This window comes from Sodiomyces alcalophilus, assembly GCF_042370955.1.
Source record: "Sodiomyces alcalophilus JCM 7366 unplaced genomic scaffold ACRALscaffold_8, whole genome shotgun sequence".
Taxonomy (NCBI): Eukaryota; Fungi; Ascomycota; class Sordariomycetes; order Glomerellales; family Plectosphaerellaceae; genus Sodiomyces; species Sodiomyces alcalophilus.
The window spans coordinates 1,550,015-1,570,827 of record NW_027263539.1 but is presented as its reverse complement, the minus strand read 5'-3'; the positions used below and the strand labels follow the sequence as shown (position 1 = coordinate 1,570,827).

Here is a 20,813-nt window from a genome sequence, read left to right as displayed (position 1 = left end):
TTTGTTTGAATTATTTGATATATCATGAAGGGGTCCGGACCATCGTGAACCCCTTTTTTTCCGCCGTCCTTGTTCGTGGGGGTGACATCGAGCTGAGTTGGCTACAAGTGCTGTGCCATCGTCTCAGACGTCGTCACAGGGAACGCAACCATCTCTAAGCCCCATGCCTCCTCATTCTTCTTCTTCTTCCTCAGATCGAAAACATGTCCCTCTCGAAACGTCGCATCTCTTCACCCCTGGAGGCCGGCCCCTCCATCCTGGACGTCCAGAACGTCCCCCCGCAGCTCAACGACGTCCTCGAGTACGCAGCCCGTCGTCTGGCTCGCAAGGGGGTCGACCTCACCCTCGTCGTCCTCTGCAGAGAGTACCAGCTTCCCTCCGTCCCGCCGTCGCCCTGTGCTTCACCTGGTATCATGTCGCCCCCCCTTTCTCCAGGGGTTCATAGGGCGGCTACAGCCGACACGACTTGCTCAAGTCCCTGCTCCAGCACCACAACAACGACCGCCTCTCCCCTCTCCCCTTCTCGACTCGGCGCTTTTGCGGCGCGGCCCGTCGCATCCATCAAGAAGAAGCTCATGAAAGCCGGGGGGTCGCCTCTGGTTTCTCCAGAATCCGCTACTAGGGGAAGCGAGACGACAGCCCTGCCCCTGAGCCCATCGAGGTCGAGGAGATGGCCTCCCTCGCCTACGTCTTTGCCCCCGCCGCCTATCACACCATGTTCCCCGTTTTCGGTTTCCTCGACCATTGCCACAGCCGACAGTTCGGTTCCGCCAACGTCGGCATCTATACCAGGAGTGTCCGGGCTCGGCTCCTTTGTCATTCGGCTTGTACACCCCGACGTCGTTGCTCCCCGGCACGAACGGATCCTGCGCCAGGCCATTGACCACGCTGGGAAGAAGTTCGGCCTCAGGTGTGTTATTTTTCCATCCTGTTATCAGTTTGTTCCAAGTAGGATAAATGGGCGAGGGAAGTGCGACCCAGTGGCATCAAAGACGTGCCATGGCTGCTTAGGTCCAAAGGGTCCTTTTCCTTCTTCTTGTGTTTTATTTTTCTTTCTTTTTTTTATGGCCTACTTTTGCTTCATGATCCCTAAATGTCTTGTTGGGAATGCCACTGACGAAAGCCACAACAGCCCAGATCGGCTCCCTCAAATAGCCAGAGCATCCGCATACGGTCTAACAGCCGCACTAACACACCGCTCCCTCGCCCAAAACGAAGTCGTATTCTCCGCCGAAGGCCTAACCCTCGTGTCCCTCGACCGTCTGTACACCTTCAAGGCCGCCGTGGCGAGCTATTCTCGAACCGGTTGGCCGCCACGTCTCGAGGATGCCGTCGACGAACTCCGGCGCCTGGTGCTGGTCCGCCGCCGTGCCACCTCACACGCCGAACTGCTCCGCTCGTATGATGGGTTGCGCGTCTCCGCGGCAGCATTAGCCGAGGTGGATCGCATGTACCGCCGAGCGTACGGGGGTGTCGAGAAAGCGGGCGCTATTGACGGGGTCGGGGTCGCAGGGACGACAGAGCGGGAAGGAGATGAAGACGGAGAGAAGAAGAAGCGACGGAGAAAGATGAATGAAGATACCGGGCAAGACCAGACGGAACAAGCCGCGCCTCAGTCTGCGTGGGATAGCGACAGTGAGCCTCAAGAAGAGGTTGACTTCCCTATCGTCATGCTGGGACCCGCACGCAAGTCGTCCACACCCTCGCTACGCAGGACCCCGGTTCTGAAGCTGCAGACTCAGTTCGACGCAGCGAAACCTTCGCCTCCCATCCAGCATACACACAACCCCCCACCAGTACGGCCAGAAAATTCCGACGAGGACCGCATGTTGCTGACCGTCAGACCGGCCCGCGAGAGCCGGCAGGTTGCCATCTGGAGTCCAATCTCTATTGCAGAGGTACTCGGCGATGACGGACGAAGCACGTCGCAGGCGGAAGGACCCATGACGCCAAACGGGTACGATGATATCTCCCCCATTACACGGGGCGAATGGGGTTTTCTGATGGGTGGTGCGACGGGCGGCGTACATCATATCCGGACGGCCGCTGTTGTAACATGCTAACATTGGTGATGTTATGTTATGGTATACCGATTATGCATGTTTCCAGCTCTGGTGTTGCTGGTATGCCGTACGAGAAGTACAAAAACAAGGACAAAGTCTGCTGTCAGTGACGATCAACTGTTTCTGTTTAGAACTTGCATCACGAGGGACGCGATGTGCTACTCGGGGACGAGAAAGGGTAAAAGGGTAAAAAAGGGGTATCATAGTCAATTTCCTCCTCATCTGCCATCTCGTTTGGCACTCTGACAATCTGTCCTTTCTCGTTATCATTACCACCCATATCGTCCCGACGCCTCCTTCCTCATGTTCTTCCCCTTGGCAAAGCTCTCCTCGAGCGCCTCGCGCTGGCTCTGCACCGCGTTGACCAGCTGCCGCAGGTTATGCTTGCCCGGCATGATGCCCCGGATGGGCCTGTGGATCTGCTGCTGGCCCGACGCCCGCAGCTCCTCGTTGTGCCGGTACTCGCGTTCCATGTCAAAGTTGATCACGCGGCTCGTCGACGCCGAAGCGTCGGGCGCACCGGACCGTCCGAAGAGCTCTCTCCGCTCTGCAGCCGAGAGGTTCAGGTCGTCGGCCATGACGCCGAGGTTGGTCGGGTCTGCGGGATCGGGCGCCGTCGCGGGGACGGGGTAGCTCGCCTGTCCAGCCGCGTCGGCGGCGTACGAGTCGTAACTGGATGTGACGTTATCGGACTCGAAAAGCGGTTCGTAGGCGCCGTTGGCTTCGGTGGCCGATGTGGGTTCCTCGGACACCTCGGGTTCGCTGGCGATGGAGAAGAGGGACATCTTTTTTGGCGGGGGAGGCGCCGCGTCTTCGGGGAGGGGTTTGGGCTGCACTGTTGGCCCGGATCCCGCCGGTGCTGACGATGCCGTGGATGATTTCTTGGGGCCCTTCTTCTTCGCCCTTGCTACCGAGAGAGGTCGGAACATCATCGGCTTACCCACGAGCTTCACTTCGTCTTCCGACTTCATCCCCTCCGGTATGGACGGTTGTGCTGTGGCTGCTTTAGGCGGGGGCAGAACCAATCCGGAGCGGCCGGTGCCCGAAGTCGCCGCATCGCCGATCGTATCCTGAGCGTCCTCGCCTGTTTCGTGTGGCGATTCTCGACGGAAACCAGCTTCAGCGCTGGTCTTTAGCTGAAATGTCGGCCGAGAAGAGCTGCCGCTGCCGTTGGTGCTCGTCGCTGTCGCCTTCTTCGCGCCTCTGTTTGTAGGGGGCGGAAGGAATGAGTTTAAGCCGCTGAAGAGTCCGCCTCCTCCGCCGGTCCTCGCGCGCTTCGCTGGGGGTTCATCGCTCGTTGACGCGGGCCCATCGTCGCTTTTCGTCTCTGGTAGGTTGACGCGAATTTTTCCGGGGTTGGACCGGTCCACAACCTTCTGGAAGGGCTTTTTGCTCTTGGTGTTCGCAGTGGAAGGCGCTGTCGTTGTCGTGGGCTTGGGAGTTGGCTCAGCTGTAACCTCGGGCTCCGAGTCCGAGTCGGAGTAATCTACTAGCCCCATTGTCGTTATGAGTTGAGTTTGAAGATGGTTTCGAGGCTTGTGGATGGCAGGAGTAAAGGCAATACCAGTGTGTTGATGCAGAGTGCTGCTTGTCTGTCTCTGTTCTGTTCGATGGGCAGGTCACGCAACTTGCGCGTGAACGGTAGCGGGCATCGCCTGTGCAAATTCTTAGTAAGCAGTCCATCCATAATCCCCTGGAAGACGGCTGCCAGTATCCTTAGTAAGGCGAAGCCCCACTTTCTCTTTCGTAGCCTTCGCGGGGTTTCACAAGGCTGAGCTGAGCCGACGTACCTTCCAGCTCCTGTTGCCATCTCCCCGTCTCCCAACCCTTCCACCTACCATCGCAGTCTGCTCTCTTCCTTTCCACAACCCATCATTTATCTCCTAGCCTTTCGCTTGCAGGCAATGTGAAGGCTTTTTTGCCATTGGAATGGCAACTCTGTCCTACAACACGATCTCCTAGTGCCAAACCATCACTCTGCCGTCGTCACTTTTGTCTTCTCCATCTCCATCTGCTTGTGTTTGCGCGTCGCATACATGCGTCAAAAATACCCCTTTCAGCTCTACTACATGAGTCCAGCCTCTCGCTACCATGTCGGTCATCCAGAATGAAGAGTACGCATGCTCCCTTCAGCGTGTCTCCCAATCTCTTGTTCCTCTACTTACCTCTTACCTACGTTTTAGGTTGGTTACATATCAATTACGCTGCGGTTACCTCACCGAGATTGCCGATGGAGTAGGAGAACGCCTCATTTCCCTTAACGAAGGGTTTCTCAATTCGCCCGCTTTTAAGGCTGTTGGTTGGCAGGCCAATCCCGACCTTGCGAAGCGCTGCTACTCTCCCCCGATACCTACAGCCATTGCCTCGGAGTACTTCCAAGGCCCGCGCCCTGCGGGCGTCTCACTGGAGGAGGAACGCGACGAGGGCGGCATGCTCACAGGGGGTGGTACGGATACCTTCGGGCCCGGACTGGCTATCAAGCGGCGGAGGCGGGCCCACACTAATTCCGACGACGACGATAGCAGCGACCTGAGCGACGAGAGCGACGATGACGACCATTCGCAACGCGCAGCACAGCAGATCAAATTCTCCAAGATGCCGGTGCGGCCGAGGGCTGGCTCGAGTCCGATACAATCGTCGAATCTTCGCCAGGTATCTACCGTGTCGTCCCCTCGCGCCGCCCCCGGAGCCCGCCGGGGTTCACACTCGGCCCTCGAGGTCGTCAAAGAAAGGGCCCGCCGAGATACCGTCACGAGCAGCGAGGTATCATCCGAAAACGAATTCGATTCCTCGGCTTTCTACAGGCACAGGGACGCTGCCAGGGCTGCTGCCAAAACTGTCAGGCTCGAGGCTAGGATCAATGAAGAGCCCGGGGAGGGTGGTGGTGCGAAGCGGGCCGGATCCGATCTGCTCCATGATGACGAAGACGACTCTGATGCCTCGGACATGTCGGGGGATTTCATCGAGAGCATCGACTCGACGGGCATCCTGGACGCCGTCGAACACTCCAACCAGGCCCCTACGGATCGTCAGGTTGTTGGCACGCCGCCACGTCAGTTCACGAGAAGGTCTACTATACGCAAATCGCAGGCCCCACCAAGGGTCCTCGAGGCCCTTCCGCCGCCTCGCCCGATGAGCATGATACGGCCCGTGAGCGTAGTACAACCCAAGGGCTTGCTTTCGGCGGCTTTCGATTCGAAGAAAACCAAACCCACCGTGCCCTTCGAAAAGTTCGCCTCGCTGTCGGGTCAAGGCGAGAAGAACCCAATCGCCGTGCATATTTACCCGGCCTTCTCCGACGATCCAGAGGAGCCCTTTGAGGTTCTCATCCGGCGCACTGTGCATCATGGCCAGGGCGGCGACCGACCGGTGACAGTGGCTGATCTCATCGGCCTCAGCTTGTGGCGCTACATGGGGGAGAAGCGTGAGCCGCCCATACCGGAGGACAAGCAAAACATCAACTGGTGGACACTGAGGATGGTGGAAGAGGACGGCGAGGTGGATGATGACTTCCCGCCCTTTGACAGAGCCAAGGCCCTCACATCCTTCACCACGGCGAACAACAGAGCGGCCGGTCGCATGAGGGCCAATTCCAAGACGCACGACAACTTTGGTCTGGTGCAAGCCACGCAAGCCGAATTCATACACAATCAATCTGTCACGCCGCAGGAAGACGCGGATACCGCGACAACAGACGACGCCGCTGACAGGGATGCGGACGATGATGCCACACCTCGCAAGGCGCCACAGCCCACCCGGGCCGTCTCGCCCGGTCCTATGGGGCCGCGGCCGAACCCCGTCACCAACACGACGTACCGCCAGAATGCCACCATTTATGCCGACGCGCCACAGATCCCGGCGACCACGACCAACACCTCCCGGGGCCAGAAGAAACTGCTCCGCGTTCACCTGCACGCACCCGACATAGCTCCAGGGCAGCTGGTGACGTTGGATGTCACGACCGAGACGTACATGGCCGAGGTCCTAGATTTGGTATGCCGTAAGCGCCAGCTCGACAAGGACAACCACGTGCTCCGAATGCCGGGCCGCGGTCCGGTCGTGCTCCTGGACGCCAAGGTGCAGACAATCGGTAGCTTGACGGATCTGGAGCTGCACCGGCGACGGTTTGCGACCGACGGGCCGCTGGTCATGTCTAGTGGTGGTTCGCCGAGCAGCGCGTCGCCCAAGCTACTGCCGTTCGGGGACGGATCGGTGGGGCGTAGGGGCCGGAAGCTGCACATGATGGGGAGCCACCCCCTGTCGCGGGAGGCGATGAAGCAAGCAGAGCTCACGGGAATGTACAAGTCGTGGACGGTCTGGCGGCTGCGGACGGTGCGGATGAGGAACCAGAGCGAGCGGCTGCTCGAGATCAACGGCGATTACCTGCACATCAAACCCACATCGCGGGACGGGAAAACGACCACGGTACACATGTCGCAGATCATCGGGTGTAAGACATTTAGCAAGCACCCGGATCAGTTCAAGGTACGTGCATACCCGTTCCCGTCTCACGGGCTCGTCCCATGTCGAATCGGGTATCGGGCGAGAAGACACCGTCAGCGAACACAGCCCTCCGAAGATGCGGCAAGATTTCCCTATAAATAGCTTCCTTTGCTGACATGGTCCTCGATTTAGCTCATCATATACAAAGGCACGGAGGTGAAGCGGTACGACTTTGAGGCGAAGAACGCGACGGAGGCGAACGAGATGGTGGAGGAGCTGAGGAAGATGATTATACTGTGAAGGAGGCTCGTCTGGCGACTATCTCCAGTCACTCTGCCTTGTCGTGTCGCTTGCACCCCTCCAAAGCAAGTCACGGATCTCGTCCCATCACCCACCAGTCATTTTTGCACGTTTATTCCGTGAAAGTGCCTGCGGTCTGCTTAAGCCACCAGCCGCGCCACATTGTGTGGTATGCAGGCTATGCAGTACGTATTTCGTACAGGCAGTTGAAACAAACTTCCCGGGCGAGAAGAAAAGGTGATTGACTGCACCAAGTGCACGATACTCACCATAAGGACAAACTACGGAGTATATCGGGTCAGTCAGTGGGATGGAAGCTCAAACCTGTCGTGGATGGTCGAGATGCGAATAGGGTAATGGTACGTTGTACCTTATGTAAAACAAACCTGCTTGAAGGAATGATTGAGCAAGGCAGGTCTACGGAGTACTCAGTACGAATACATATTTACAAGTATCATTACTAAAAATATATCTTCGAGCTTTTTGTACTGACGTAATGGTGTGACATGGCAAGCATGGCGCTTGGCCAACACGAACAAGCAATTGAATGGACCCACGGCCCTGGCCTTGGCTGCCTCCAATGGGTCCAGCGGGCGTTGGGCAACGCTGCAGAAGAGGCCCGATGCAGCAAGTCTTGTCCCACATATTAACCACAGGCGAAGATAGGGAGCTATGTAATACGATGTACGGAATAGCTTGGGAAGTTTCAAAAATATACCCTCAGTCCAGACGTCTAGTCCGTACGTTTCTCTGCCTGGGCTACTAACGTCCCAGCCATCTTGGAGAAGAAAAGGTGGGAGGGTTATTACAGGTAGACAGCCGGCCAGCCTCCTACGCGTCCAAGCTCGGCTTTGGTGCAGAATTGAGTTTGATGGTCAAATTGATGGGACGGGAACGGCTGAGCTTGATATTCGTAGCGTCTGAAATATCCGTTGAACCTGCATTTCAATTTCAAATCGAATCGAGATTGCTTCACTAATCTATGGGGAAAAGTCCAAGTTCCATACGTATTGGAAACCTACATACACACTGTATTAGAAGTTACATGTATGGTCCAGAACTCGGCAAAACGGGGAAGAGAAGAACCGAGTGGATATCTAAGAGAAAAGGGGAAAGGGGAAGGGCTGGAGCTGTGCTCTGGAAGCTTCGTAATAATCTTGGTTTTTTTCTTGCAGCATGATTATCTGGAATGACGACATCATCGCACAAGATCGAATAAATACCGTAGGTCCTATTGGCTCATTAGCACAGTAGCTATCCATTTTCCCCACTCCCCGGTCGACTGCCGGGCTACCGAAAAGCACTCGGTACTTTACATAAGCCCAGCAGCGAGGTGGGGCTGGGCCAACGTCATATTTCGAAACACATGGAACACGAAATTGCGACTTCACGCTGCATTTACTGGAATAGGATGGGAGTTGACTAGGTGCATGCTGTAAACGTGTAAAGTTGGATAAGAATACGGATGTGATGGAACCGACTTGACAGTGATACCGGTTGGGAACGCGTTTATAGCCCAGTCTATATTCGGACACCACGTTCGAAACGTACCGAGTAGTACAACGTACAGATACTTCTGTGTTCAACAGAACCGACGCCTGAGATGGAGTCTGTTGAATTGTGGCTGGATTATCCTTCGGACCCCTTGCCTCATACATCGTCCGAAGTATATGACAACTGTAGGATACCTTATTCAACTGGGTTCGCGAGTGCTACATTATGTACCTACCTAGGTACCATACTTAGTATTCGTACTCGCCAATCCTTGTGCTGTCAGTCGTCCGGTCGGTAAAGTGTCCCGACGAATCTTCGCCACTCACCAACTATATCTTGGTCTGGGCTTTGGCGTTTCCCAACAATGGAAGGACATCCGTCTTCCTCCTATTCCCAATGCGGTACTTACGGAATAGGTAGGCAAGTGTACTTCGTACGTACGCTCTGGCTGTTCTCCTTGATATTCAATGTTGAAGTGACGTTCGTAGGCCCGCTCTTCCGTCTCCCTGATTCGCACCTAACCAAGTACCATCCTGCCCTGGACCCTGTTATCAAATGCAGTTGATGCCCTGCTTGCAATGGGCCATGTACGTTGTAGTGTATGTATCTCTTCTTATCCGTAGCGTAGAAACGATGACGTGGGAAGTGTGGGTGGTAGACAAGGGCAGTACCCTGTTCATAGCCTCAGACTTGTCGATCCTTGGGATTTTTGGAAGCGTGCGCATTATCCTGTTCCCCTTGGTGCGGCAAATGTGGGGCCGATCGCTGGAGCTGGCGTCAGCTCCTTGTGTCAGGAGTCCTGTCGTTGGCCCGGCTTCTGCCCCCAGACCATCGCCGTTCTGGCCCGGCTCGACTTGGTACGGTACGGGTACGTACACGACGTACGCACATCTCGCTCTCAGACTCTCGGGAGTATTGTGGCGTGGGACGTCGCCAGCCATCGCCTGGTGACCATGCTTGTTTTTCCCGTGGACCCATCTGCTCCCCTGCCACATCGAAGCATATATAAGGAGCTCTCTCTGGCTGTCCTTCCGGCACTCCCACTCCCACTCCTACATACACATAGAAAACACCCAAGCATTCACACTCGCTTTCAAGACTCTCCAAGTCCCTTCACTCAGCAACGACACTCCAAACAACTAGTGCTCTAATACCACTCACCACCGCCAAAATGCGTTTCACCTCCTTCGCTCTCCTTGCCTTCACCTCGGCTGTCATGGTATGTTATGCTTCCCTCGACAGACTGTTTCTTGCGGCCAACTTGATACTAACTGATGTGACTGTAGGCCCAGGAGAACCCTATTCCCAGCGAGGTTCCTACCGAGATCCCCACCCAGATTCCCACGGAGATCCCCACGGAGGTCCCCACAGACGGCGCCTCGGGTGTCGACGAGACCAGCATGGTCTTCCCTACCGAGGTCGAGTCCGAGGTCAGCTCCGTCGTCTCCGAAGCCACGGAGTCTCTCCAGACCGAGTCTGCCTCCATGTCCTCCGCCATCGAGTCGATCACCACCTCCCTCGCAGACGTGATCTCCTCGCTTTCCTCGGAGCGCGACCAGGCCACTGGCTCGGCTGAGCTTTCGTCCTTGGAGTCGGAGATCGCCAGTGCCACGTCGGCGCTCGAGTCGGAAGTCGCCGACGTGACCGGAACCGAGGACAGCTTTGGTGCCCGCCAGACCGCCGCCGTTGCCATGGGTGCTCTCTTCGGTGGTGCTGCCGTCCTCGCCAACATGTAAAGGCACTGTCCTTACGGCACTTTTATCACACCAATGGAAATTTATTTTTGGGGCTTCTCGATTAGAGCGCAGGACCGGGCGTGCTTGGGCAGTTTCAGCTGCCCAAGCTGCAAGCAAGTTGGACTAGGATTTGTTTTTAATAGGGACTTAATATTAGGCGTGCTTGGGAGGTTGGGATAGTCATCAATGATACCTTAACCTTTTGCACATTACCATCTCAACGACGGTAATTTATACCAATCTTTCATCAATATAACGTCGTTGCCAACCGTACTGTCCGTCAAATTGATCTGATCATTTGCTTGAACGGTATTCTTACCTCAAAATCATCGTAAAGGTTTTCACCTTGAGAGAAATCCATCCAGCCATTACCCAACAAAAAAAGCAGCCACGCAGACTGCCTCATCAATACTGGGGCTTGACGTGGAAGCGTCTCGCCATGAGCGTGGCGATACGTATGTACGTACGGTACGTATCCACTGCACTCCATTGAACTTTGTAGTGTATGGGTGGCTTACGCGTTGGGGGGTGCAAATTAGCGCAGGGGTACATGGGCATGGATGGGACGAGGTACGGCAATGTACAACGTACAGTCAATGTACCTCAATCGGAAAGACGGGGGAGGGGTTGATAGTCTTTCTTGGATCGTTCTAGCTACGAAAAATTTCCCCTCGTACACGTACAGTACTCAACACCGAAGCGAAACAGGTAGAAGGAAGTCTGTGAATATGTCGCCCACCACCATCTCTCTCAGGGCCGAGTCGAAGCCACTAGAGCGCCGATCGCCACGTTCGTTTTCCCAAATCTCCCGTCGACCGATAGAAATGCTGACGATGTTTCAGTCTCGCCCGCGTCAGCCAAAGCTTCTTGATGCTGGTTATGTCGTCCGCGTCGAACGATCCCCCGACCACATTTTCAAAGATGAGGAGTTTGAGAGCATAGGAGCCGAACTGATCCCTTCGGGATCATGGGTCAATGCTCCTCGCGAGCACATCATTTTTGGACTGAAGGAGTTGCCTGAAGACGACAGTGGGTTGACCGACGAGACCGGCCGTCGTGTCGCCGCCTTTGGCTACTGGGCTGGGTGCCGGTGCCGCCATTGCCTTGTTGTCGTGGGCTCATCTGCTCCTGGCGCCGGGCGTAGAGCAGGCCGCCGTCCCGGCTTTCATTCGGCACCCGCTCTCCTCGATCGTCTCTGAATTGGCGCCCGCTCTCAAAGCCAACGAGGGAAAGCATCCTCGCGTCATTGTCATTGGCGCTCTTGGAAGATGCGGTCGCGGTGCCGTTGATGTAGGCAGCGGGCATACCCGAAGAGAACATTCTAAAGACAAGGCCGAAACCAAGCGTGGAGGGCCCTTGAAATCACCGAGTCGGACATTTTCATCAATTGCGTCTACCTCGGCCCCAACCGCGCCCCTCCCTTTACCACTCTCGAATCCCTGTCCGTGCCGAACAGGCGGCTCTGTGTCATTTGACGTCAGCTGCGACCCACAGCGAGAACAACCCCATTCCGGTATATTCTAGCTACAGCTCCTTCAACAAGCCGACAATTCCCATCTCCGGTCATCTCGATGGTCCAGAGCTGCGAGTGATTGCAATCGATCATCTACCCACCCTGGTAGCCCGCGAATCAAGCGACGAGTTCTCCAACTTGCTGTTGCCAAGTTTTCTTACCCTGGACAAGCGCGATGAACCTGGCGTATGGAAGAGAGCGGAACAAACCTATAAGGACGGTAGCGGAGCTACCTTCGGAGCTGCGCTGAGACCCAGCAATGGGGTGCCGTCCTGGTTGTGCATGCTGCTGTTAGATCCAGGGTCGATGCAAATTCCATGCTCCCTTCTTCACGTGTTAGCGGCCCGCGAAACTGCCTGTCATGGAAGCCCTGTCAGCGGCCCTGGCCCTTGAAGCAGCGCTGGGAGTTGATGAAATTCCAAGTAGAGTGATGGGAGCGGATACTAGATGTCTATAACCTGCTTGAGGCTAAGGATGATGTGGTCTTTTCATGTCCCGCCTACTACTGCAGATAACCAAGACATTGAGGCGCCTGCATTACGGCGAGCATGCTCATGATTCTGCCGAGTCACCCGCGGTGCTCAGCCAATACGTTGAATGAATAGATGACGCTATGACGCTTCACGTCGAGAGAACTGGCCAGTACTCGCATTCCTGTCCTCCAGCGGCGGCTCCCAGAGCCTGCCCATGTTTCGTTGCGTAAACACGACAAGAGTTGTCAGATACGTGTATATTTGGGTCTCCCAACACGTCGCACCCTCTCACCTTTCTGCCCATGGCTTTAGTTTTAGTCCTTCAGCCTAGCTACCCATCGCATCCTGGTGTTACAAGAGCCCCCGGCTTTCCAAAGATGATTCATTCTTTGCATCCATGATATCACGTCACTCCGCCGCCTATCGGGAGTTTCAGTGCAGTTGGGTGGGATCAAGAGCGCGCCGAGAGCTGCAGGTCGAGAAGGTTGCAGTTCCGTCTGAGCGGCACGGTGGGTTTGATAATGCCGTGCCCCTGAGTACCTCCCGCACGAGCTTATTCGTGCCTCTTCTCGGTGCTGGGGGTAACATCTCAAAACGAATAATAAAGAAGTAACCCCAAAATAGATTCACAGTATGGGTAGAAGGAGGCGTAGATGGAGAGAAAGAAGATCAAGTGGGTATCAATTCAACTAACCTCATGTTCACATTAAAATCCATGCCAATCTTGCACTGTGTATCAATGTATCACCGGCCTTGCTTCCTCGTCTCGGACCACAGGGCGTCTACAGTCTGGAACACAGCTGTCACATCCTGCATCACAGCTGGCTCGACCTGGCCCCCAACCGCGCGCTGCTGAATCTTATCCGGGTGCCACCGCACGCGTTCTTCCCTGAGCCGCGCAGCGAACTCGTCTCGTTCTATATCCGCGGCCTCCAGTCCGCGCAGGAAGAACTTGCGCACTTCGCCTTCGGCCCCCCTCACATCCTCCCGCCGGCCGCTTTCCACTGGCCACGACAGGGCGGCGATGTCCCGCTCGGCGTCTCTGCTCTCCCACCGCGCCCAGGCATCCAGGTATTCCCGCCACCGCGTCGTCCACTTTTTCCTCGCCCTCCTCTCCTCGCCGCGGCGCAGCGTATCTTCGACCTCCCGCCGCACCTTCTCCCGCCGCCGCTCCTCGCGCTCCTCTCGCTTCCTTTCCTCCTCGCGTCGCTTTCTCGCCGCTTCCCGCGCGGCCCGCTCTTCGAGGAGCCCTTCGTGCGTCTTCTCCCACATTTTCCGCCGGACGTACGCCGCGTATTCCTCCTCGTCCATGCGCTCCAGCTCGCCTAGTGGTTCCCCGCCGCCGCTTGGGTTGCCGTACACGTGCACCGGCTGCCCATACACGGCCTCCCAGTAGGCGGCTCCTTCATCGTCGGCCATTGCGTCGAAGAGAGACTCCCGAAACGCCGTGTTCGGGGAGAGAGGTGGGTCGGCGAAGTGGTCGGGCGGTGTCGGTGACCGGGAACGACGATGCCGCCGTCGGTGCCGATGTTGGTGTCGGTCAGAGTCGCGGTGTTCTTTTTGATGTGAAGATGATGCCTCGTCGGGGCGTTTTCGGGACTTGAAGCGGAACCGCTTGGACCGCGACCGGGATTCCTCGGCGGCGTTGGCATCACTGTCGCCGTAGTCCCGTTTCTCTCTTTCCTTTGTTGTTTCCCTTCGCTTTGATGTCCTCTCCTCCGATGCGTCTCGTTCGCGTCTATCCTCTCGTTTTCGCCGCCGATGCGGACTTGCAGAGCGACCGTCCTCATCATCTTTTTTGGAATGGCGCCGTCGACGGTTTTCGTCCATTATATATGCTCCATCTTCCACAGAATCCCTCCCTCGGTCGGGGTTGATCGAGGAGAGTATGTGACGCCGCCGGGGTGACGACGGGCTAATCATTGCAGAGGACGCATTCCAAATGTATATGAAATAGGTGTCTGAGTGTCGTATTGTCGTCTCGGAACGAGCAAGATGATGATCTCGTTGAAACTAGACAGGGCCGTACTCGACGTGGAGGTTCGTTGATAAGAAGCGTATCGCTTATCTAAGAGAATTCCTGCTGTAGGTTTGCTATGTGCATGTCGAGGGTAAAGTAGCAACAAGTATGCTAAGGCCAGGCTTCATGTCCGAGTGCGGTCTTCAGTGAGCTGCAGCTCTTGCGCGTGTGGTCGTATTTCGTACCAAGTACAGAAGCTGGCTTGTGGAGGTACATAACTTCGTAGTGCCGAATATTAACCAATGGAGACGTTCAACAGCAATGGCAGGGGATTTCAAGATGACGTAATGCGAGGCTGCAGGCGGTCAAACAGCAGCTGGGCAGAATCTGGTACAAGGGAAAGTACATTGACGCTTGAGCCAACCACTGCGAGCCTCTTGAGAAACCGGCCACTTTGTGGCACATGATACATGCGGTATGTACCCTCTTAACCTGCAGCCTAGAGACCCTTGATCTCCTTCGTCGCACTGCTGGATCGAGGCAACTTGGTCTGCTTCATAACCACCACCGCCATCACCATGTTGCACATCGTGAGCGTGGCATCGCCGGTGCCGTCCATCGTTTTTTCTATATTGGCCCTGTTTGCCATTTCCCTTGTCGTTCTTCTTATCCTGCGCCACTACCTCCCTTTGCGGACAACCCCGGCATTTTACCTGGTTCCCATCTTCTTCGCCCTATGGCTTCCTGCATGCATGGTCCTGCTGGTCCCCATCGACCTCGCCTCCAGTGCCAGAACCGATAATGAGGCGACCAGGGGTATTTGGCTACCAGACCGTGTCTTGTTGGTTTCGTGGAGGATCACCTACTGGCTAACTTTTGCCCTGACCTGGTATGCGCCCGTCTTCAGACCCGGGAAATTCATGAAGTGGAAAGGGCCGCCTGGACAGTTCTAATGCTTTGCACCGCAGGTTCATCCTACCTATCCTCGGCGAGTATTCCGACGCTGGTTACCGCGAACCCAAAGACAATATTCTCTATTCCCTGCGCGAAAATGCCCAATACCACATCATGGTTTTCGGCGCCGGCTTTATCGGCTTGATTTACTTTGTCCTCTCATACGGCTTCAACTTCACCTCGCTGAAGAGTCTGGTCATGGCACTAGCGTATTTCTGGGGCTTGCTTTTTGCCATCTACCTCATGGGACATGGGATTGTTTCGATTCCGCGACGATTGTTTCGATTTTCCTCCATTAGCGGCAGATTGCGCCGCCTCCAGAGCAGGGCGCCCAAAGTCTACGAGCGAATGGAAGATGCGCTTCTTCACCTGGAGGACATTGAGGTTCAAATATCCGAGCTGAGCAGGCGGAAGGTCGGTAGCGCCAAGGAGTTCCAAGAATGGATCGAGGAGCTCGCCGAGATGGCCAATCTGCCCGAAGCGCAGCCACACTCCACGTTCCGAGGCTCCGTCGAAAGTCGCATCGTCCCGACCGTCATAACCGAGAAGTACATGGCCGATCTAACGAGGAAGCTGATGCGTGCTCGCCACGCGCGGTCGCGGTTCACCAACGAATGGACCGATCTGGTGCAGGAGGCCTGCCGCACGCAGGCTATCCTGGACTCTGCTGCTTCCAAAAAGCTCGAGTTCGACAACCCCTTTCCACTCGCCGGATATCGGGAGCGAAAACCAACTCTTTCCCCGTACACGCGATATCTCTATTATTACTACGTCCAGCCATTCGGGAGCGTTGTTCTCGGGCTTCTACTGGCCGCCGGTTCGGTCTTCATTATATGGTCCGAGATAATCAAAGCAGCGTTCCCCCGGCTCTCCGTGATCCGCCTGACCGTTGTGCACCACTGGGTCGGAGAAAAGGGCCAGGTTGGCCTTGCCGGGCAAGCCATATCGGTCTTGTGGCTCCTGTACATGTGCGCAGCAGCCTTTGTCACCATGACGGAAGTGAAGACATGGCGAGGCCGCGCACTCGTTCGCCGGAACACGGGACACGAGGCGGCCTTTTGGTACGCAGGGCAGGTCGCCAAACTGAGCGTGCCGCTCTCGTATAACTTTGTGACATTCCTCTCTGCCGAGGTGTACACCAAGACGTGGTTCTACAAATTCCTTGGGCAATACGTCAAAATCACGTCGCTGGGCACATGGCTCGACCGCCTCTTCCCCCTGCTTATCCTCTTGCCGGTGACAGCTACTCTCTTTGGACTCTACGGGAGGGTGCAGCGGTTATTCGGCTTCGGAGTCCCACACATCAACGACGACGAGGAGGGAGCCCAGAGGGCATATGGCGCAGGTTCATGGAGGGAAGGCCGGGACCTGATCGATCGCGAGTTGAACGGAAACTCCATCATCCGAAGGCGTGAAGAAGCCGTTGCCCGTCTAGGGGCTGCCGCTGGGCCCCGGGACGGCCGGTCAGCTCCAGTGCTGACAGTTCCTGGTGGGCGGCCAGGCGTCTCCTCGTCGTCGCCGGCTCGGTCTCCGGCACGGCCGTCTACGCAAGCACGCCGCGGCCGTGCGCCGCAGTCGGCATTCTCGGACGATGACGTCGAGGAGGAGAGCTTTTTCGAGTCGTTGGGCCACCGAATGAAGAATACGATCGACACGTTTGAAGCACCGAGATGGTTGCAGGACATCAGGCCCAAGTGGATGAGCGGAGGGGAAGGTGAAGCGAGCACACGGAGGAGTCGGCCAGCCGACCCTAGTGACGCCAACTCGGATATGAGGCGATGGTTTGGGGGTGAAGGGAGAATTCGTCTATGAACCACCACCGAGCAACCGCGTCTTTCCCTTTCTTTTTTCCTTTTGTTTTGCCGCCCCTTGGCGGCTTTGGTGTCTGCGTTTAGTGTGTTTCACGCATTACCTTGGGTATACTGGGTTATAGTATTCTCTTCCAAGTGCTGGGGAGAAAACACGCACGGAGTTGGAGCTGAAGGGGCGATGACGCTGCTGACCTTGAAAAGCCACCTTAATGAGGACGGGACTCGCGCTCACCATGTGAAGGGTGAGTTGAAAGAGATTGTTCAACTGGTTGGCGGCATCGGACTGGCCCTATCCTGTATTTTGGTAGACAATTTGCTTGTTCTATTTCGACTCTTTTCAACTTGAGACGGCCTGCAGTAACACACAAGGTAGGTAGTGTATTGACTGACAGTCTACAGGCGCCCACCACAAACGTGGCGGTGGCTGGCTTTCTGCGACCACGACCTCTCCTTTTCGTGCCGTGGCGGCGCCTCGGCTGGCGTTGGGGCTGTTTCGCCAAACGTCCGTATTGAAAAAGGGAAAGATTACCGCGCCCGTACACTTTGATATCGAGCCCGTAAAGGTGGAGCATATTCTCTTACTTACAAACGGACTTATTTTCTACGGTATAACGAGGCGTCGAGGGGCCAAGGTACGTTCAGCTACATTACACCCATCCCATTTCATCAGTTCTAGTATATCCTTCTATGATACTGGCCTAGTAGAAGAAATCTTTAACGTCTCCTCCTCGAGCTGCTTAATCGTGACTCAATAGACACTTGAATTAGACAATACTCAAGGAGGCGCGCTTCGAGTAACACTGATGTAATGTAACTAAATGTACCTAGGGCCGCCGAGACCTCGCTTTACCGTAGAAAAATGGATCGCTTGTAAGTAAGAGAACTTATCGGGTTACGACTCCACTTTTGCGGGCTTGATATCAAAATGTACGGGCGCCGCAGTGTTTCCCTTGAAAAACTAAGAGAAACCCAAGCGGGGTTACGAGTTTTGTTAGTAGGTATTGTTATTCCTGAAGGTTCTTTTGTTTTTCTCTCCCACTCGTTCGTACGGAGTATATTGGTACTCTCCAAAAGTCTCCTTTACGTCCGAATCCCTTCAGCCCATCCTTCAGTTCAGTGCTTCCCACCCAAATGCACGACCCAAGGGACCATTCTCAGATCATCCTGAAGGAGGACATCTTTGTTTTGACGATACCAGCGGAAACTGGTTGCTAGGAGGATGCATCCAGGATCCAATCCCGGAACCTTAGGAGTACGACACACGGCACAGACCACCCAAAAAGCCCTCCCCTCACTAATCAAATTCTACTAGCCAGGCACAGGAGCGCGAGAGCGGGGCGAGATGCAGGGGCAGGACCAAATCGAAATGGAAGTGGAGATAATCATAATGAAGCTTATCCAACGAACCAATTGTAAATGGATGTTTCAACTTCGACACTGGCTCGCCCCGTATGTACCATTAAAGAAGAAGACATGATTGGCTAGTGCGACAAATTAACCCGCCCCACCTCAATAGGGGGTGCCTGCCCATCCTCTCGGATGAACGATGGGAACCGTGGGAACCGCCTTCCAGGAAAGGAAGTACCTCAATCTCACCAATCACACCCCTGGGCGATACGCTAAGGGCTCGTCAGTGGTTGGACCTTCCTGGCTGCTTTGGCTCCTCCATGGTAAACCACAGCGGCACTTTTACGTTGTACCGTGCTGCAACGTGCTGTGCCTGCTGTGGTGCCACGGACGCTGGGGCCCAGGCCCCTTTTACTCTACCCCCTCCCCCCTTTCCCTATTCTCGTCTCCTTCCCTTTTTCTCCTCCTCCCTCTCCTTCTCGTGCATCGTCATCGTCGTCGTCGCAGGCAAGATTTCGGACTGGTTGTGTTTTTGGCTCTCTCTCCCTTCTGGATCATCGACTTCACTCTTTTAGTTGATTTTCCGTCCCTTCTTTCCCTTCGACCACCCAGCCACTTTCTCCGGCCACCGTCTCAGCCAAACGAGAAACAAATACATTCTTTCGGTACCAGCTATCGCAGACCTCACTCGTCCCGCCCCCCAAAAAATCACGAGTGATCATCCCTTACGTACGTCAATCTGGCACATATCGATTGGACTAGGGACAAGACATTGTTCCCGAGTCTTTCCCATACACTGAAGCGTTCTCTGGAGAGGCTGTTGATAGGTGACCGGGAACGTGATATCAAGCTATTGAGTTTGTTTATCACGACGCCTACCACCTCAACCGATTCTTACATGGCGCTCTATGAGAACCATTTTACTATGCAGAACAACCCGCAGTGCTAACCATGACCTTTCAGACATCAGTTTTGCGTAATCCCCAATTTTAATATCGTCTCTTTCCGGACTGAGATATCGCGCTCGTTATCCACCCGCATCTCACCGAAGAATATCGATAATTCCCGCTCAACATACACTCATTGAGAGAGCCTTGCAACATTCGTAAAAGAACCCACTTCAGTTTCGATAATTCTTAAACCTCGACCACAGACACGATGCCTTCTATCACCAGACTCTTTTCCCGGAGCGAATTCGTCGAAGCCGTCCAAGACGACGACATGCCGGCGTCGGGTGACGACGATGTCCTTGGCTATATGATCATCGTTCTCGGCCTTCTTTTCGTTGGCCTGCTTCTTAGCTCCGTTCTACTCCTTCTCCGCAGACACCGCCAGAAGCGACAAATGCTTCAGAACGACAGCCTGCCATCGTACAACGACGTGAAGGCCCACCGCAACCACAACAATCTCACCATTCAGACCACCCAAAACGGCCGCTCATCTATTCTCGTCATCAATCGCGATGGCCAGCCCATGCTTGCAAACCCCAATTCACCACCATCGTCTCCCGACAATGTGCCCGAGATCCGCATCACCTTCCCCGATGAACAAGACGAGAGCGGTGCGCGCAAGAGTGGTCGGGTTGTCGTCGTTCGCGTTGGCGATGGTGGTGTGGTTGGCTTGGAGCCCGTCCAGGAGGAACAACTACCCGCCTACGAGAAGGACAACAAGTCCGAGTTCTACTCTATCGACATGGATCAGATTGGTGGCCTGAAGGAGAAGGAATACCGTTAATGAATAAACCTTCGCTTCACTCCTTCCACCGCCTTGACTCTTGCCACCCCGTTGGACAGACGGGCATCACGCGAATTGGCGATCAATGCGCTTGGCATTCTTCATTAGTATTGCATGGCTTTGGCAGCGCATGCAAACAGCGTGGGCTCGGCACCTCTGCATCCATTCTATGTCCCTGCCCCTTGGATCATGACCTGGGAGTCGCTTTTCTTCTTTCGAGCCTCTTTTCTCTCTTCATCATTGACGACCACGCAATAAGAATTGCCTCTGGATTTTTTCATGCGAGCGCTACTATATCCAGCCACTGGCGCCTTTTGTTTTATTCCACCCTGTTCACGGTATTGGGCGCTTTTCTAGGTCACGTACATTGATACCTTCCTGGGCGGCTACCTCTTTAACGACGCCATGCACTATGGGGGACGTGGGTAGGCGGACAGCGGCGACAGCTCCGCACGGATGCGGCGGTGGATTCGAATCCGACCGAGAATCGATTCCAAGGCGGGTATTGGACCGGGCTGGCTGGCTACTCTCCCTGAGTGTGCTTTTTGTATATTCTAATGCTATATAATTACACGGCCAGTGTAGGACGTTTGGCGTTTCTGCCTCGTCCGACTGACCGTGTCTCGGTCCATAAGACAGGAAGGCTTCTTCCCCCATTTGCCGCTTGGCTTTGGTGAATGCCCACTCACGTGTCATAGTGGCCAAGCATAGCTGGAGTCCGCTGTATTGTCCTCGCTCCCTATCCGCTCAATGTCGGCTCTTTGCCATGCCCTGAACAGGGTGAGATACGGCGCGTGTGACTGGCTTCCCCGAAATGTATGCACACGCCCAGGCGACGACCGAGGCGTGGATCCAAGTCAAAGATACCTTACTCAGTACATCGTTTACGGTAGAGGCTAACCGGTTCGTGGAACGGTAGAAGGACCACGCGCAGGTAGGAGATTGGCTGTGCGAGTGTCTGACTTTATGTCAGGGACTGCTCATG

At 55.3% G+C, this 20,813-nt stretch overlaps 8 protein-coding genes across 8 annotated transcripts; 6 read left to right on the top strand and 2 right to left on the bottom strand.

Annotated features, from left to right (window-relative positions):
• Positions 1-203: 203 nt before the first annotated feature.
• Positions 204-2,063, top strand: ACRALDRAFT_2029948 (uncharacterized protein; the record flags this gene model as incomplete). Its single annotated transcript, XM_071020627.1, has 2 exons — positions 204-910; positions 1,133-2,063. 2 exons carry the CDS (start codon positions 204-206, stop codon positions 2,061-2,063), a joined length of 1,638 nt encoding a protein of 545 aa, XP_070871837.1.
• A 269-nt stretch (positions 2,064-2,332) lies between these two features.
• Positions 2,333-3,562, bottom strand: ACRALDRAFT_2044536 (uncharacterized protein; the record flags this gene model as incomplete). The annotated part of the gene is made up of 1 exon (XM_071021445.1): positions 2,333-3,562. One exon carries the CDS (start codon positions 3,560-3,562, stop codon positions 2,333-2,335), a length of 1,230 nt encoding a protein of 409 aa, XP_070871836.1.
• Positions 3,563-3,884: 322 nt separating this feature from the next.
• On the top strand, positions 3,885-7,285 carry ACRALDRAFT_1083402 (uncharacterized protein). Its single transcript, XM_071019444.1, has 3 exons — positions 3,885-4,177; positions 4,247-6,548; positions 6,699-7,285. The coding sequence occupies exons 1-3, from the start codon at positions 4,155-4,157 to the stop codon at positions 6,804-6,806; spliced, it is 2,433 nt and encodes an 810-aa protein (XP_070871835.1). The 5' UTR covers positions 3,885-4,154; the 3' UTR covers positions 6,807-7,285.
• A 1,773-nt stretch (positions 7,286-9,058) lies between these two features.
• On the top strand, positions 9,059-10,334 carry ACRALDRAFT_1065841 (uncharacterized protein). The gene is made up of 2 exons (XM_071017223.1): positions 9,059-9,519; positions 9,587-10,334. Exons 1-2 carry the CDS (start codon positions 9,472-9,474, stop codon positions 10,034-10,036), a joined length of 498 nt encoding a protein of 165 aa, XP_070871834.1. The 5' UTR covers positions 9,059-9,471; the 3' UTR covers positions 10,037-10,334.
• Positions 10,335-10,764: 430 nt separating this feature from the next.
• Positions 10,765-12,403, top strand: ACRALDRAFT_2044532 (uncharacterized protein; the record flags this gene model as incomplete). The annotated part of the gene is made up of 5 exons (XM_071021444.1): positions 10,765-11,148; positions 11,186-11,326; positions 11,407-11,502; positions 11,535-11,769; positions 12,354-12,403. The coding sequence occupies 5 exons, from the start codon at positions 10,765-10,767 to the stop codon at positions 12,401-12,403; spliced, it is 906 nt and encodes a 301-aa protein (XP_070871833.1).
• Positions 12,404-12,601: 198 nt separating this feature from the next.
• Positions 12,602-14,079, bottom strand: ACRALDRAFT_2055261 (uncharacterized protein). Its single transcript, XM_071021736.1, has one exon. The coding sequence runs from the start codon at positions 13,943-13,945 to the stop codon at positions 12,767-12,769; it is 1,179 nt and encodes a 392-aa protein (XP_070871832.1). The 5' UTR covers positions 13,946-14,079; the 3' UTR covers positions 12,602-12,766.
• Positions 14,080-14,543: 464 nt separating this feature from the next.
• Positions 14,544-17,305, top strand: ACRALDRAFT_1065837 (uncharacterized protein). Its single transcript, XM_071017222.1, has 2 exons — positions 14,544-14,871; positions 14,951-17,305. Exons 1-2 carry the CDS (start codon positions 14,561-14,563, stop codon positions 16,746-16,748), a joined length of 2,109 nt encoding a protein of 702 aa, XP_070871831.1. The 5' UTR covers positions 14,544-14,560; the 3' UTR covers positions 16,749-17,305.
• A 1,947-nt stretch (positions 17,306-19,252) lies between these two features.
• On the top strand, positions 19,253-19,828 carry ACRALDRAFT_2112649 (uncharacterized protein; the record flags this gene model as incomplete). The annotated part of the gene is made up of 1 exon (XM_071023588.1): positions 19,253-19,828. The coding sequence occupies one exon, from the start codon at positions 19,253-19,255 to the stop codon at positions 19,826-19,828; it is 576 nt and encodes a 191-aa protein (XP_070871830.1).
• Positions 19,829-20,813: the final 985 nt, after the last annotated feature.

Coding starts and splice junctions, on each gene's coding strand:
- ACRALDRAFT_1083402 (XM_071019444.1), top strand. CDS start 4,155: ATGTCGGTCATCCAGAATGAAGA. Junction 4,178..4,246: donor TCGGTCATCCAGAATGAAGA/GTACGCATGCTC, acceptor CCTACGTTTTAG/GTTGGTTACATATCAATTAC. Junction 6,549..6,698: donor AGCACCCGGATCAGTTCAAG/GTACGTGCATAC, acceptor TCCTCGATTTAG/CTCATCATATACAAAGGCAC.
- ACRALDRAFT_1065841 (XM_071017223.1), top strand. CDS start 9,472: ATGCGTTTCACCTCCTTCGCTCTCCTTGCCTTCACCTCGGCTGTCATG. Junction 9,520..9,586: donor CCTTCACCTCGGCTGTCATG/GTATGTTATGCT, acceptor ATGTGACTGTAG/GCCCAGGAGAACCCTATTCC.
- ACRALDRAFT_2055261 (XM_071021736.1), bottom strand. CDS start 13,945: ATGATTAGCCCGTCGTCACCCCGGCGGCGTCACATACTCTCCTCGATC.
- ACRALDRAFT_1065837 (XM_071017222.1), top strand. CDS start 14,561: ATGTTGCACATCGTGAGCGTGGCATCGCCGGTGCCGTCCATCGTTTTT. Junction 14,872..14,950: donor CTAACTTTTGCCCTGACCTG/GTATGCGCCCGT, acceptor TTTGCACCGCAG/GTTCATCCTACCTATCCTCG.